Source organism: Thermobia domestica, chromosome 10 (assembly GCF_964235325.1).
Source record: "Thermobia domestica chromosome 10, izTheDome1.hap1.1, whole genome shotgun sequence".
Classification (NCBI taxonomy): domain Eukaryota; kingdom Metazoa; phylum Arthropoda; class Insecta; order Zygentoma; family Lepismatidae; genus Thermobia; species Thermobia domestica.
Genome location: NC_137463.1, coordinates 148,029,816 through 148,044,428, shown reverse-complemented (window position 1 = coordinate 148,044,428; position 14,613 = coordinate 148,029,816). Strand labels below are relative to the sequence as shown.

At 35.2% G+C, this 14,613-nt stretch overlaps 1 protein-coding gene across 1 annotated transcript in view; it reads left to right on the top strand.

The window, feature by feature from the left end:
• The window catches only part of LOC145662762 (mitochondrial carrier homolog 2-like), a 217,171-nt gene that overhangs the window by 92,623 nt on the left and 109,935 nt on the right, over nucleotides 1-14,613 (top strand). The window contains exon 3 of the mRNA XM_081728633.1: nucleotides 4,831-5,140. Coding sequence (XP_081584759.1) covers nucleotides 4,831-5,140 — 310 coding nt within the window. The remainder of the gene's footprint in view (nucleotides 1-4,830; nucleotides 5,141-14,613) is intronic.

Below are 14,613 nucleotides of genomic sequence, written 5' to 3'. Positions count from 1 at the left end.
AAAAGAAAAAATAAAGATAATTTTTTGTAGCTTTTTCAAAATGAAAAACATCTGTAGCCATATTTGATCTATATTAACGATGAATTGTCCTATTTGTTTATGATGTCCTCTTCTTGGCGATGTCCTCTCATGACATGTACTCTTCCCTTTTCCACATGCACTCCCTTCTCACTAGGAAGGTTTCTTGTCGAATTGAATTGAATTGAATTGAAAAAGGCTTGATTCAAGCGGGCGAGGTTCAGCATATTGCTGCTTTTCCACCTAACCCTTGTCAAGGGAGTACATTGAGTTATACAAAAAATATACAATCAATTGAGTCAATAGATACGGTTATATACAACAAAAATACAGATATACATTAAGATGATAAAAAAAGAAAAGAAAAAAGTGATACTTTTAACAAAACACACACACGCACAAGTACTACAAGTGAGAAAAAAAAAAAAGCAAACAAACTTAACCAAATCACATTTTCAAATTTTGTATTCCTACGATTCTGGCTGGCCAGGGCGGACAAGAGGGCAGGCGAAGAAAGACGTAGAAAATGAGAAAATTCGTCATGAGCAGCAGAAATGACAAGTCATTGTTCCAAAAAAATAACACTTGAATGTTACTAAAATACAAAGAAATGTTCTCGCCTTCCTGGCGCTGGACTCACTCATATCTTACTCGTAGTTAACCACATTAGAGTTGAAGTAGTAGCATTGTCCTATCATAGGTAGCTTAAAATAATACCATCTGTGGACTTGAGTGCCATGTTTCGATGCAAACAGTTGTACTCTTCTCTCTGATGTCCAGGAATATTTCGCTGGAGGCTAAGAGTTTGGTTAACAGATAGGAGATAGTTTTGAAACTTTCAAGAAAAAGAAAGAGAAACTCGTTGCTTTTGCGAATCTCTCCAATATTTTCCCAACGAAGCTGATATAGGCGCTTGTATTATATGGAATGTTGGCTTTAGTAATCTGTTATACATGAATAGCATACTTTTTGATACTAATTTGCCTATCAAAATTCAAATTAAGTACGCATATGGTATATACAGCATTTAAGAGTCTTCATCCCGGCGAAATTAAAATACCGCTAATTTTATAGTAATTATGTGATATCTTCAAATAGATAAACGATAATCGAAATGTGGAACAAGAGCGCCCTAGACAATATTATTTTACATGAAAAACCGCTATCACGACTCATTTATCTGCTTTCGATTTCGAGCCATTTTGAAAATCGGCATTTATTTTCGCGTTTCTAAACAGCTGAAAACGGAAAGCCGCTAGGTGACTTGTGATAACGGTATCTCACGCAAAATAATATTGTCTAGAGCGTTCTCGTTCCATATTTCAATTATCTTTTATCTATTTGAAGATATCACATACTTACTATAAAATTAGCGGTATTTTAATTTCGCCGGGATGAAGACTCTTAAGCCTGCAATCGAGGTAATGAATTGAAGAATCGTTGAATTTCTAAAAGCTCTGCATAACTTATTTAAGGATCTTTCAGTACTGTCAAGTATACTCCTATAGAGGCACAGGAAGTTTCCTAGTGAAGTTTTGTTACTATATATACCGAGCTTTTAAAGCTGTCACATTGTGTCAGGTCTGCTGGGAGATGATAAAATGTTTATCCGTAAACTTTCATTTTTAAAGCACTTATTTCAAAAATAGAACCTTTTCTTACTGAATTTGATACTCTCCTGTCAGTCCAATTCTTTACAACACTTTGTCAGTCATAAAAAATATGATGCAAAATAAGTTTGGATAACCTTGTTTTTTATTCGTCGAGTTCATGTATGAGAATTGATGTGAAAAATGAAGAAAATATTCTTGTGTAAAACGTTTATATTGTTTTTTCTTCACATACTGGCTTTAAGAAATGGCAACTAAAAACGGATTTGGTCATTTTGGATTTTCGCCGACATTTCAGAAAGTGTCTACAAATATGTGTTCTTACCTGGAGAAGTCACCTTAAATTATATATTAACTAGAACGCTTTCTCGTTTGGATCTTAATGTTTCTGCAGGATCTGATGTTTGAGTGATTTATGTCACAAATGGAATTAGGTGACATTTTGCCGTTTATTCAGGTTTATATTTGAGCTCCTTCGTGGCTAAGTGGTTAGCGTACGCGCCTTTGGCGTGGGAGGACCGAGTTCGATTCCCGGAAGGAGCTCATGTGGTTCGGATTCTGTAGGTCTGCGTCTCACATAGCCTCGCTGCTGAACGGGACGTTAAACTCAAAATAAATTCAGTTCAATTGAGGTTTATATTTTTAAGTTTTTGGTGTGTATCTGTGTATATGTTTATTTGGAAAGGGACTATTTACTTACAGATAGCGGGAGCGTACAAAGTTTTGGTACTCGAATTTCAACAACACACACAACTTCAAGCACGCCGCAAGAATTCAGTTGCTAGGCAACAGCAGAAAAGTTCTGATTGGCTGAATCTAATCACCTTATTTCCGAGCAGCGAGGGAAAAGAAAAGTAAAGCAGTGCTTTTTCGTAAGAACGTGTAGTTTGACAGATGTATGAGAAGAGTGTTTCAAATGCAAAGCAACTGTTTGTATATGTTTTACCTTTCTTAATGTAGTTTTCGTCGTTGGACTTTTAAAACAATTTCTTGCTTTTAGAAAGATAAATTTAAGCTAGGACGTAAGTAAACGAGTGTGAACGCGCGGATATTATGGAACAACATGACAAATTTTGATAATGTAGCCAGAACTTCAGGACGTTGGGAATTGAACTATTGTACATTATTATTATTTGTCAGTAATTATTTAAATTTAACTAGTGCCATTAAAGTTTTGTATTATTACTTTAATTCGATTTGATGAATTTCTGCAATTCCTTTAAATTGTTGACGCAGCTTTTTCCGAAGTATGCCGATACCACTCTGCATGGCGGAAAACAGTAATTACCAGGGGAGATAATTTCAACCAGCGTCTTGTTGTTGCTCCATAAAGGATAATGGTAACTTGTCTAATGTCTATCATACCTGAGGAATCAGTTTCTCTATAGTTAAGAGTGGACAAGGTGTTCCTTCAAGCAGTCCCCTCTAGGTCGGTGATAATCGCATGAGGTCTCTTTTAGCTGAACTAGTTAAAAATAGTTGGTTAGATGGCAGGAGGGCAAATAGAGTTATGAGGCAGTTCGGAAAGGATTGCTCGAATTCAAATTGTACAACTATTATGAGTCAGTATTCTAAACCTGGTCAGTGTTCGTTGCAGATTCAAGTTTTCAGAGATGATACCTTGCTTTGTACAGAAGCTTTTATTAAGAAAATGTTTTGTAATTTCAAAGTAAAATAACTTTTGCTTCTTTTTATATTATTCATATTTCTACTTTATTAGTCTAAAGATATATCATTACGTATCCGTTGTATTATTTTTTCCATGAACATCATAAAGTCTGTCTGATTACATATCAGCGAAAATTTCAAAAGACGTTCTGAGAAACTGAGAAGAGTCAGGGAGTTCTTTGGGGGGATTTGAAAATGTATGATATAAGTAGAAGTTATTTTTTATATCACTTTCATTGAGATGTGCATCCTAATGGGACCAGTAGATTCCAATATTTTTCATTCGAAGAACGGATATTTGAGTTAGTATCTTTTAAAAATAAAAGTAAGTTCCGCTTTACACCATAACGGTAAAACGGTTAAACAGATTAAAATGAATTTATGAATGTAATTAGTACCTACATTCAATTCAATTTTTTTCTGATCTCTCTTTTACTAAAATACCTATACTGCAGGGAGAAAGGGCTTTTAAATGTATGTCAAAAGTAAAGTATGTCACTAGGTCTTCATGTTAGAGATGAACTAGCTTTAAGGTCTCCATAAACTTTGTATATGAACGATTATTAACGATTATTCTAATGGTTAACTCAAATGTTGATTGTTGCTATTGCATTAAAAATAGTTCTGAATATTCGATAACACACAGTATTTGCCGACCAATATTATGTTTTCCAATAGTTTAGTTTGTAGGAACATGACCACTGGAATCTAGGCTTTCGACTATGAGCCCGGTCCTCCAGACCCTAATATAGCTTCGCCACAAGCAGCTAAACACGACGCAAATCCAGCTTAGTGAAGCAAATCCAGGCATTAAAAGATCATTTATCTGTAAACATTTTTGTATGATCACATAAAACTTTTTTTTTTTTTTTTTTTTTTTTTTTTTTTTTTTTTTTTTTTTTTTTTTTTTTTGGTAAAACGCCATATGTACAATATCACATCTCAGCTTCAAGCCTCCCCAGAATTAAGAGCCAAACCGAATGAAAATGTTCATCTCGAGGGTACCTTTATTTTCTCTCTCTCAAAAGATGTTTGATAATTAATGTTGTGTCTTGTTGACAACATTTCTAATCGTGCCATTCTTCTTAATCGAACTTTTTTAAGTTTTTGAGTACATGCCTGTCCTAACCTGTAATGGAGAAAGGCATGACCATTAACACAATCTTATTTATTATTATTATTATTATTATTATTATTATTATTATTGTTCTAATATGTATTTATATATAGAAGTTCATGATTTTAGTATAAAACAACCCATGTACTTACTTCGTGTATATAAGTTATCAATTGTATGTAATTATCAATTGTATGTTAATTACCGAGATCTTGTTTTTCAGGAAATCAAATTATTTGCTTTCTCTCTCTTTTTACAGACCATGTATGAATACATTTGGATGATTTTAGTACAACCATCTTTCTATTTCATGTATATAACAAATCACAGTGTTTTCCTAGTAATATTTGATTTTCAATTGGAAACAAATATTACATTTTATATGTGATAAATTATTTTCTTTTCTTTCTCACATAGTTGGCCACATCAAAAGAGTAGATGGAATTTCAGGGTGTTACAGAGGATTGGGCGCTAAACTCTGCGGTAATGCTGTTAGTGGAATAACTTTTCAGAAAGTTACTGAAAACTTTTGTTTTGGGATAAGAGAGAACGAAGCTCAATACGATGATAATGAAGAATTATCAGATGACGAGAAAAGAAGACAGTTCATTCGGCAATTAGTAAGGGATACCACTGGAAGGGCAGCTGCGATTGTTGCAAGTCAACCATTTCATGTCATAGCCGTACGAATGATGGCTCAATTTGTAGGGAGAGAAACAAAATACAAGTAAGTGTGATATAAGTTCTAAGTCTTTAGGGTAGGGAAGACATTTGGATGTGTTTTGTCACTTTTTTCCTAATTTCGCAACATACTCAAATACTATATATATATATATATATACAATTCTATATAGTAAAACAGTGTTTTGGTGTGTTCCTCATTGTCTACAAATTTTGAGGTACTGAAATTTTGTGGTACACTTTTAAGTACTTGTACAGAGACTGTTTCGTGTTCTCGGCGCAAGCCATGTGAGCGACATAGTGTCCGTAGTAATTGTTTGGTGTTCTCTCGTTTGCTTTTAATTTCTTCAAAACTTTTATCACGATTAGTTACACTTTTCAGTTTCTTTTTAGCAAACAAGGCACCGGGAAGCAATAAGCTGAGTGAAGATCTAATTTTATTTTTTTTCGTGAGAAATTTGTCAACGCCATAGATTGCACCGACATTAGAAGTATACTTCCCAAATTGCCCTGAAACAATTTAGATTGTGATTTTCTTTGACTCCTGTGGTATAAGCAGAGTTAGCAAAAACCGTGTTTTTTTCGAACAAAACAACCTGGTTTTTTAGCTTTAAACCCGTTTTTTCGGTTTAAACCAGGTTTTTTTTTTTGGGGGGGGGGGGGGTTAAATAATTTTTCTCTCTAAATTTATATATTACATATGGACAGAAATAAGTTTATTTTGTCTTATTATACAACAACTGGGTTATGCTGGAAGGAGTCACATAAGCTTAAAGCGGAATCCAAACCGCTTCTCGGCTTACATCCGAGAGAAATAGTCCTCCATTTGGACTCGAACCGGGACTAATTGGCCACAAATACGATGAGTCTGCCGACTTACTCACGAGTAACTCCTGATAAAAATACGTTGTATTGATCCTTACATACTTGTAATATAATCGTCAAGAATCATTTCAGAACAAAAAGATAAACAGTTGCACAAGTGAAACTGTTATATATAAATCGGGAAACTCCCATCTTAGCCATTGGGAAAATCCCGTTATTGCTTGGTATGTACAATTTTAAGGTCAACGTACCATAATCAGTACGTTAAAGCTGGGGGATTAAATTACAAATTTAGTATGTGGATATCATTCAATAAAATTAAAACTTAAAGTCCATTCCAAGCTAATGTTGAAAGCTACGTAGGCAGTCGATAAATTTTGCCAATTTCTATCAATATATTTAAGAAACCTTGGTTTCTTTATAAAACAACTGGTATTCAGGCAAACAAAAATATCAATTTGGTGTCTTTTCTATGTTTAGACTTTATATTTATTCTTATGTAAAACTGAGGTTACCGAGGAGAAGACTTTTGCTTGAAGTGACATCCGAACCACTATTTGGTTTACACTTGAAAGAAGGGTTGTGGTTCGACCGAGCATTGAGTATGGGACACCTTGATTAAAAGGTGAAAACTAGATGAAACTCATGCAGATAGTTTGATATGTGGAAAGATCAGCATGAAGTTAACATGGTTTAAAGCAGTTTTCGTTTTTTAACCAGTTTTTTTTTTTCAGCTGGTTTAAACCAGCCAACCCTCGATATAAGTATATGGTTTGGGTACAAAACCTCGCGGCGACAACCCCGCGGACCAAAACCTCGCCTGGCCAAAACCTCGCGGCCCAAAATCTCGCCAGGCCGAAACCTCGCCTGGCCAAAACCTCGCCGCCCAAAACCTCGCGGGACAAAATCTCGCCGGGCCAAAACCCCGCCTTGCCAAAACCTCGCCGCCCAAAACGTCGCGGGCCAAAATCTCGCGGGGCCAAAACCTCGCGGGACAAAATCTCGCCGGGCCAAAACCCCGCCTTGCCAAAACCTCGCCGCCCAAAACGTCGCGGGCCAAAATCTCGCGGGGCCAAAACCTCGCCTGGCCAAAACCTCGCGGGCCAAAATCTCGCCGGGCCAAAACCTCGCGCCCCAAAATATCGCCATACCCAAAATCTCGCCTGACCAAAATGTAAATGTTCCAACAGATGATAAGGATGACGGTATAAAAGACGCTGTTTCAGAAGAAGTATCACGGGTATTTGACCAAGTCCTGCGATACCATATGAAAATTCTATTTCTGTATTAGAGGATTTCAATGTGAAGGTAGGGCGACAGGATGTTTTTAAACTGGTTATAGGGAAAGAAAGTCTGCATAAGGAAAGTAATGACAACTAACGAGGTTAGTTTCGTGAACTTTGGAACATCCAAAAACTTAAAATTTTAACAAAAATCTAATAATATTTATGAAAATATGAAATAATATATGAGTTTTTACGACGTCCCTTGATTATGTCCTATAGGTTAAAGGAGACGTAGATGACCAGGATGAAGGAAATGATCGAATAAAGAAAGTGGGAGGAAACGGGAATAACCCGAGAAAGCCCACGCACACGATGTTTTGTATCTTCATCTTCTTCTTCTTCTTCTTCTTCTTATTATTATTATTATTATTATTATTATTATTATTATTATTATTATTATTATTATTATTATTATTATTATTATTATTTGTAATGTGGAATTGCATATTAAGAAACACATTGGGTAAATATTAAAGAAAAGTTTCATTCGCGGCGAGGTTTTGGCCCGGTGAGATTTTGGGTGGCGAGGTTTTGGCACGGCGAGATTTTGGGTGGCGAGGTTTTCGCCCGGCGAGATTTTGGGCGGCGATGTTTCGGCCGCGAGATTTTGTCCGTATCCCAAGTATATAGTATCTTTAATAAAATAATGAGGCGGACGTTATTACAGTTACTTTGTAAGTACTATATGGCTTAGTTCTTTTACTTTATCGTAGCTTAAGAATTTTTATCTATCTTGTTGGTGGCAACAAGCCAATGCTTTGCATTTAAACATTCCGAGAATATTTTGAAGTGGATATTTCCCGTTTCGTTTAGTTTTTCAGCAACCTTCCAATGATGTAAATGTGTTAGTCAGCAAGTGTTAATATACTATGTCGGATGATAAACTAGAATTTTGATTGACCTATACCTTTATGTTCGCATGGTTACCAATAAGCTAAAGAGGTAGACGGTATTTTCTTTCGCTCCATCTTTCTTCATCGTTTTCACTATAAAATTATTTCTGCTTTGTGTAATTAAAACGCTTCACTTCCGATATTATATGCGGGCCGCGGTGGCTCAGAGGTAGAGCGTTCACCTCTGGTGCTTGGGGTCCCGGGTTGGATCCCAACCTCCGCCAAGTGAACTTTGTGTTGGACAAACACCGTGTGAGTGGGTTTTCCCGTTTCCTCCCACTTTCTTCATTCCAGAATTCCATTCATTACTCATCATCACAGTCTCCTTTAGCCTAACCGGCATAATCGTGGGACGTAAAACTCAAAGATTTCATTTCATTTTTTCCGATATTATAGGATTTTTACATTACGTTTGCCAAGTATTTACGGGGATTGTACTTCAGAAAATTGTGCACGAAGTGGTTTGCCTTTCCGTATCAGTGTTACATTACCAGCATTAGATTCTGCGGTTAACTGTGTATAAAATGAATTAGTAAATATTGGAAAATAAAGCTTTCTAATGCTAAATGTTCTCCTGTTGTTACATGTCTCATAACCAATTCTGGAACACTCTTTACGGGGTTACAATAAAACCAATATTAATTTACAATTATAAATCCGTATTCATATTATTCTCTCATTTAGGGTGGAAGCCCAAAGTTTGCACTTTTCTCAGAAACTGAAGAAAAAGTAATGTTTTAAATCTCCTTTTTCTCTTCATTACGGACAATGGACTATTTACTATCCCCATACTCAAGTGTTATCCAGACTAGTCTTCGACCAATTATGTTGTTTAATCATTCTTTTATCACTGTTCCAAACAATAGCAATATGCATCGTTTTACCAGATCAGGGGCCTATTCCACCATTGAACTTTGCATCTTTTCACTTTGCGTTTTGCAATTTGCAGCAAGGTTTATGTTCCTCGAAAAAATATTTCTGCAAAGAGAAAAGTGCAAAGTGCAAAGTGAAAACTTGCAAGGACTTTGCAGAAATATCTGACTTGTTCTACCATCATCTTAAAACTGAAAAGTGCAAAGCAAGATTTTGCAAAAAAAAAAAAAAAAAAGTTTCGCTTTGCCTGAATGATGGACTAAGAGCCATTGTCGTTTGAAAATGATTCGGAGGTTATTGTATTCATCAAGTGATGAATCCAGTGAGGATATGATTCCTAAGAAATTGTATAAAAAGAGAATCAACTTCCACGGCATGAATTTATTTCAGTTTAAAGAATGCTTTCGTTTGACAAGTGAGCAAGTAGAATTCGTATTGGAGCACATTGAATCGACTTTGGAAAGAAAAACAAAACGTAGTAAAGCCCTTACAGCAAGACAGCAAAATACTTCTTTACTTTCATTGGCAAGGAAATGGTGCTCAAATGCACAGCGTGTGAATAGCAACTGTTTTTAGAACACGTGTTGTTAACTCTTTTATAAACATTATAGGCCTTATGCAGAATCGTTTTCATGTATGATTACCGTAATACTAAAGGCCTGACTACTGCAGAAAACAGGGGCATTCTTTTCTATTTTAATTTAGAAATGTAAAGCTTTTGTACGTATTACTGGTTCATAGAAAAGAATGGTGCCATATAAGTATTTGCCATTGAGTGAGTACGTATTGGTTATTTGTCTTCTCGTGGAATTAAAAAAGCTAGGAATTGCGTTTTGATTGCAATTCAAAGTAATTAATATTGCAATTGCGTATTTCTTTAAATATCGTAGCATATGCTTGTACTATTTACTGTCTTTCATTTTGTAAGAGTGATAACGTACATTTAATGGGATGTGTGGAATTAAAAATATAACATGTTCATTAATCTTCAGTTTCAATATAACTTCTAGAAAACAAGCCTCATTATTCATTACTATGATTAGTATTATCCTTTCTATTTACTTGTTTTGCAACTTTGTTATTAAATAATCTGATCACACAATTTTCCAGACAGAATTTTAAGATGTTCATGAGCAAGGAATCAAATCTCTTCTTACACTTTCGTAGTTTGAGAGTACAAAGGGCTAGTATCTACTCGCGTTGCTCTTGTCAATTTACTTAATAAAATATGAAATACGATATACAGTAGTTTAACTGAAAGATAGTATCCTATTAGTTATACAAATTTTCGTCAAAAAGTGTTAAAAACAACCAGGAAAACTAACATTGATATACAAATATTCAGATTATGTCTCCCCCCCCACTTTTAACGCCCAAACGCCGCCACTGGCAGGAACATATGTTAGTCGAACTCTTTAGTATGGCACTAATTACGCGTCTGAACGACTTTGCATAAGGCCGTATGTGCCTTACGCAGAGTCGTTTTGAAATATGATTAGCGTCATACTAATGACCAGACTACTGCAGCAAACATATGCTAGTCAATCTCTATAGTATGGCACTAGTCACACATCAGAACGACTGCATAAGGCCCTATGTTTCCAGATATAGTATAGTTTTGGTCAACTTGTTGTCCTTAAATGAATCACACAATCGGGTCTGTATTACGTTCTTCTTTGACCACTTGCAGAACTGCTATTTTCTTCTCATCAACTTCTTTTTTCTCATTTCTGAAATAATTCACTGAAATTCCTATTATGAATCCTTGCAGTTTACTAACTAGAAAACAGCGTCTAAAGTAGCACTTTGCAATTCAACTGTCACTTTGCAAAGACTGCAATTTTGCAGTTGCAGAACATCAAATTGCAAAGTTGTTCAAAACTAATGGAGAAACTCAAAAACTTTTCACATTGCAAAATTTGCAAAGTGAAAAGTTCCCAAGTTCAATGGTGGAATAGGCCTCAGATGTTCTTCCGAACTCTGAGATTTCGGAATTTGTATTACCTCACATGAAGTTAATATTTCCGGAAGTCTCCTGTTTAGAATATTATATGCAATGTCATTTATATATATATATGTATTTACATATTAACTGAATGATATGTTCCATTTAAACTAGTTGAAATTAGTTTCTTTATTTTATCAACAACTCTATACAATTTTTTTTTATTTTTAAACGTAAAAAAAATCTATTTCATCAGACACTTCTACACCTAGCACTCCATTTTCGACAACGACAAACACATTCAATGTTACCAGAACACAGAACAGGAACTGGAGACCACAGTTTAGCACTATAAATTTTTTAAAAAGAAAAAAGTCCGTCTAAGTTCAATATCTTAGGCAAATCTTTTCGGAATTAGTGATAAAAAATTGAAATAAGAATATCATCCCAGCGAAGAAATATAAAGGGAAATAGAACGGATTTACTAAATAAACTTAGAAAGCAAATCGCTGTCCATCACCATGTTTATACTACTTATTTTAAGTAAAAAATTTCATCCAGCTCTTGTGCTGATGGGAAGGATTTTAAAATGCTGACTGCATTTCCTCTCTGTATTGCTAGGCTTATTCGTTGTATTAAATAGTGTTTGCTTCTTGCGTCGCCTGACTTCTTAATTAAAGTTGAACCTAACTCATTCAAAAATTCACTGGCTTCTTTGCTAAAAACTCCCATCGTTTCTGTAGCAAAGGCAACAAAAAGATGGTCTTCTTTCAATCTGGAGTACTTTGTATGTTTACGTTTAACCGCTGCTTCTGCTGCATTTCCTGCTTCCTCACATGTTAGTGTTATGTATGAAGGAGCGAAAGTATCAACACATGTTACATCCCATACAAGACTCTGGCCCATTTTCCAAGGGATTAAAGTTACTCCGTCCGTACTTTTACCATCATTTCGATACAATCCTTGTGGCTCAATGATGCTAGGAACATCGATGCTGGCGAGTGCTCGTTTGATTATTTGGTTTAATTCCGTGTGTCGTGTAATTCTACCACCACTTCTAATGCAGCTCAAAGCATGTACACCTTTCTCGTCCACTCGATCTTGACACGCACATGTGATATTTTTACATTTATCACTCACATATTAACTGAACTTTATATACCGAAGTATATAGATTTTAATTTGCTTAGTACAATTTTTTCAGCAAAACAGCCACTATATAATCTCATGGGAAAGCTATAGATGTATATGTTTGGTGTTGGGCCTCGATATGCAGAAAAAGACCACAAATAGAATCCAACCAGCTAACATTAAACACGAGCTTGTTACTCATTTTATACAGTGAAAAAGCACTGTCCCTTTATCAGTAAAATCAAAGCTACTGCACCCACCTTTGCTCCTCTAAATTCTTATTCATCGATTAAAAAAGTAATATTGACCGTCGAATTTTCGCTTACAGCTATAAGCAGTTTCAAGAGCAAGGTAAGAAACTTTTTCTAGGTAAGGATAAGAGAATGGAAATTAAATATTTAGATTAAAAAATAAAAGTATCTCGTTGCTGCACAGAATTCGCATGTTATCCAGACTAATCTACGTCTATCCACTTCACTTATTTTGTCACTGCTTTAAACAATAGTAGCATTCATCGTTTTATAAGCTCATGCGTACTAGACACAGATTTTCTTCAGTTTTCTCTTATCTCACTTTATTTTATTTTTTTTTTCCTATTGAGTACAGGCTCCTGTCAAGAACATTATATCCAATACTGTTTACAAGAATCAAGCTGAATTTTTTATGTTGTAAGTTCATCGAAGTGTATATACAAGAACCCAGAGAACATCCTGAAAAATTTAAAAATTTATAAAAGTTTCTTCACCAATCCGCTCGTGTTCGCATGTATTTATTAATTTGATGCAGATGCCAAGATAATCATATAAGCATGATAAAGAGAAACACACACATTTGGATGAAAATACGTGTTTGGCATGTCAAATGGAACGATGTTCGGACATCAGACCTTTTAAAACACCTGGAAGACTCGAAACATAACATCGATAAAGTGAAATTGATAAAAGAAGTCTTCATCATTAGTAGAGAGAAAGGCACAAGAGACATTTTTTTACTTGGACGAGGAAAGCAAATTAAATTAGGACATGGGCACTGAACAGAAGTTGGAACAGCTACATGACAACTTCACCTTTGTCACCAACCACTGGAGAAGAAGAAGAAAAAACAAAGATGTGTATTCTGTGGAGCAACGAGAACTTTTTATTTTTGAATACAGACATTTAGTTTCCATACTACTGTCTCTAATAAAATGCAGTTTCTTACATTAGTCTTGAAATTGCTGACAGCTGTCAGTGAAAATTCGACGCTTAGTATTATTTTTTGAACGAACTATAAGAATTCGAAGGAGCAAAATTGATTACTTTCGTGTTTATTGATAAAAGTTCTCTTCAAGCGTTTCATATTGCAATATTACCGATATACCTACAGTTGCATACGTTATATTGGATCATTTATATTCTAATATTCTGTGCAGTTCTTAAATGTTAGAAAGTTACAGTGCGATAAGTCAAAGGGGGTAAGGTTATAAGCAAAATATCAATAAAAGTAGTATGTAATTTTTTTTTTTACTGTATACACCAATGATTGTAATAAACGAAGGTTAACACATAATGATTAGTAAGTGTTTCAATCCTCTCAACTTAGATTTTGCCATAATCACAAGTCACACACTAACGAACAAAAGTATAATTTCATACTGTATCTGTCTTTCAAGTAGTAATTGTTAACATTCAAAAAATGTTTATTTTAGATAAAAAAATTTCATCCAGCTTGGGTGAAGATGGGAATGAGTTTAATATGCTAATTGCGTTGCCTCTTTGTATGGCTAGGCTTATTCTTTGTCAGAAAATAACCGTTCTAGGATCTCCTGATTTGTTAATTAAATTTGATCCTGATTCCTTCAAAAACATTCTGGCTTCTTTGCTAAAAACACCCATTGTTTCCGTGGCAAACGCAATAAAAAATGTGATCTTTAAGTTTTGAATACTTAGAATGTTTCCGCATATACAGTGTGTCTGCTGCGCTTCCCGCTTCTTCACTAGTTGACATTAAGTAAGATGGGACAAAAATAGCTCTACACATGTTACACTAGCCCCTTTTACAGGGTGTCAAGTTAACTCCATTTGGCCGCTTGTTATCATTCCGATACATTCCTGGTGATTCTGAAATGTCAGGACAGTCTATACTGGTTAGGGTTCGTTTTATTATTTGATTTAATTCATTGTGACGTGAAATCCCCCCCCCCCACACACACTTTTGATGCAGCTTAATGCGTGTAAGCTTTTCTCATCCATTCGACTTTGACACGCACATGTGAATTCATGGCAAATATTAAGTCCTAGGCGTAACATATCAAAAAAATATTTGTATCTAAAAATGTTCCAGTGTTTTTCGAGGATGTGGCTTGCAACCATGATCCAGACTCTTTTTGTCATAGTGCTTTCATGGGAGCTGAATCAACATCATTTTGCGAAATCACTTCGTTTTCAAGCTCTCTCATTGATTACAATTTTATCCCATGTCCTTTGCGACTCCTTTGCAGACGGAAATGTGTAGTAAATGCCTATTCATATCTCTAATGCCTCTGTCAGATCAGGAATCTTCACTTCGTTAACTGGAATATTAAGAA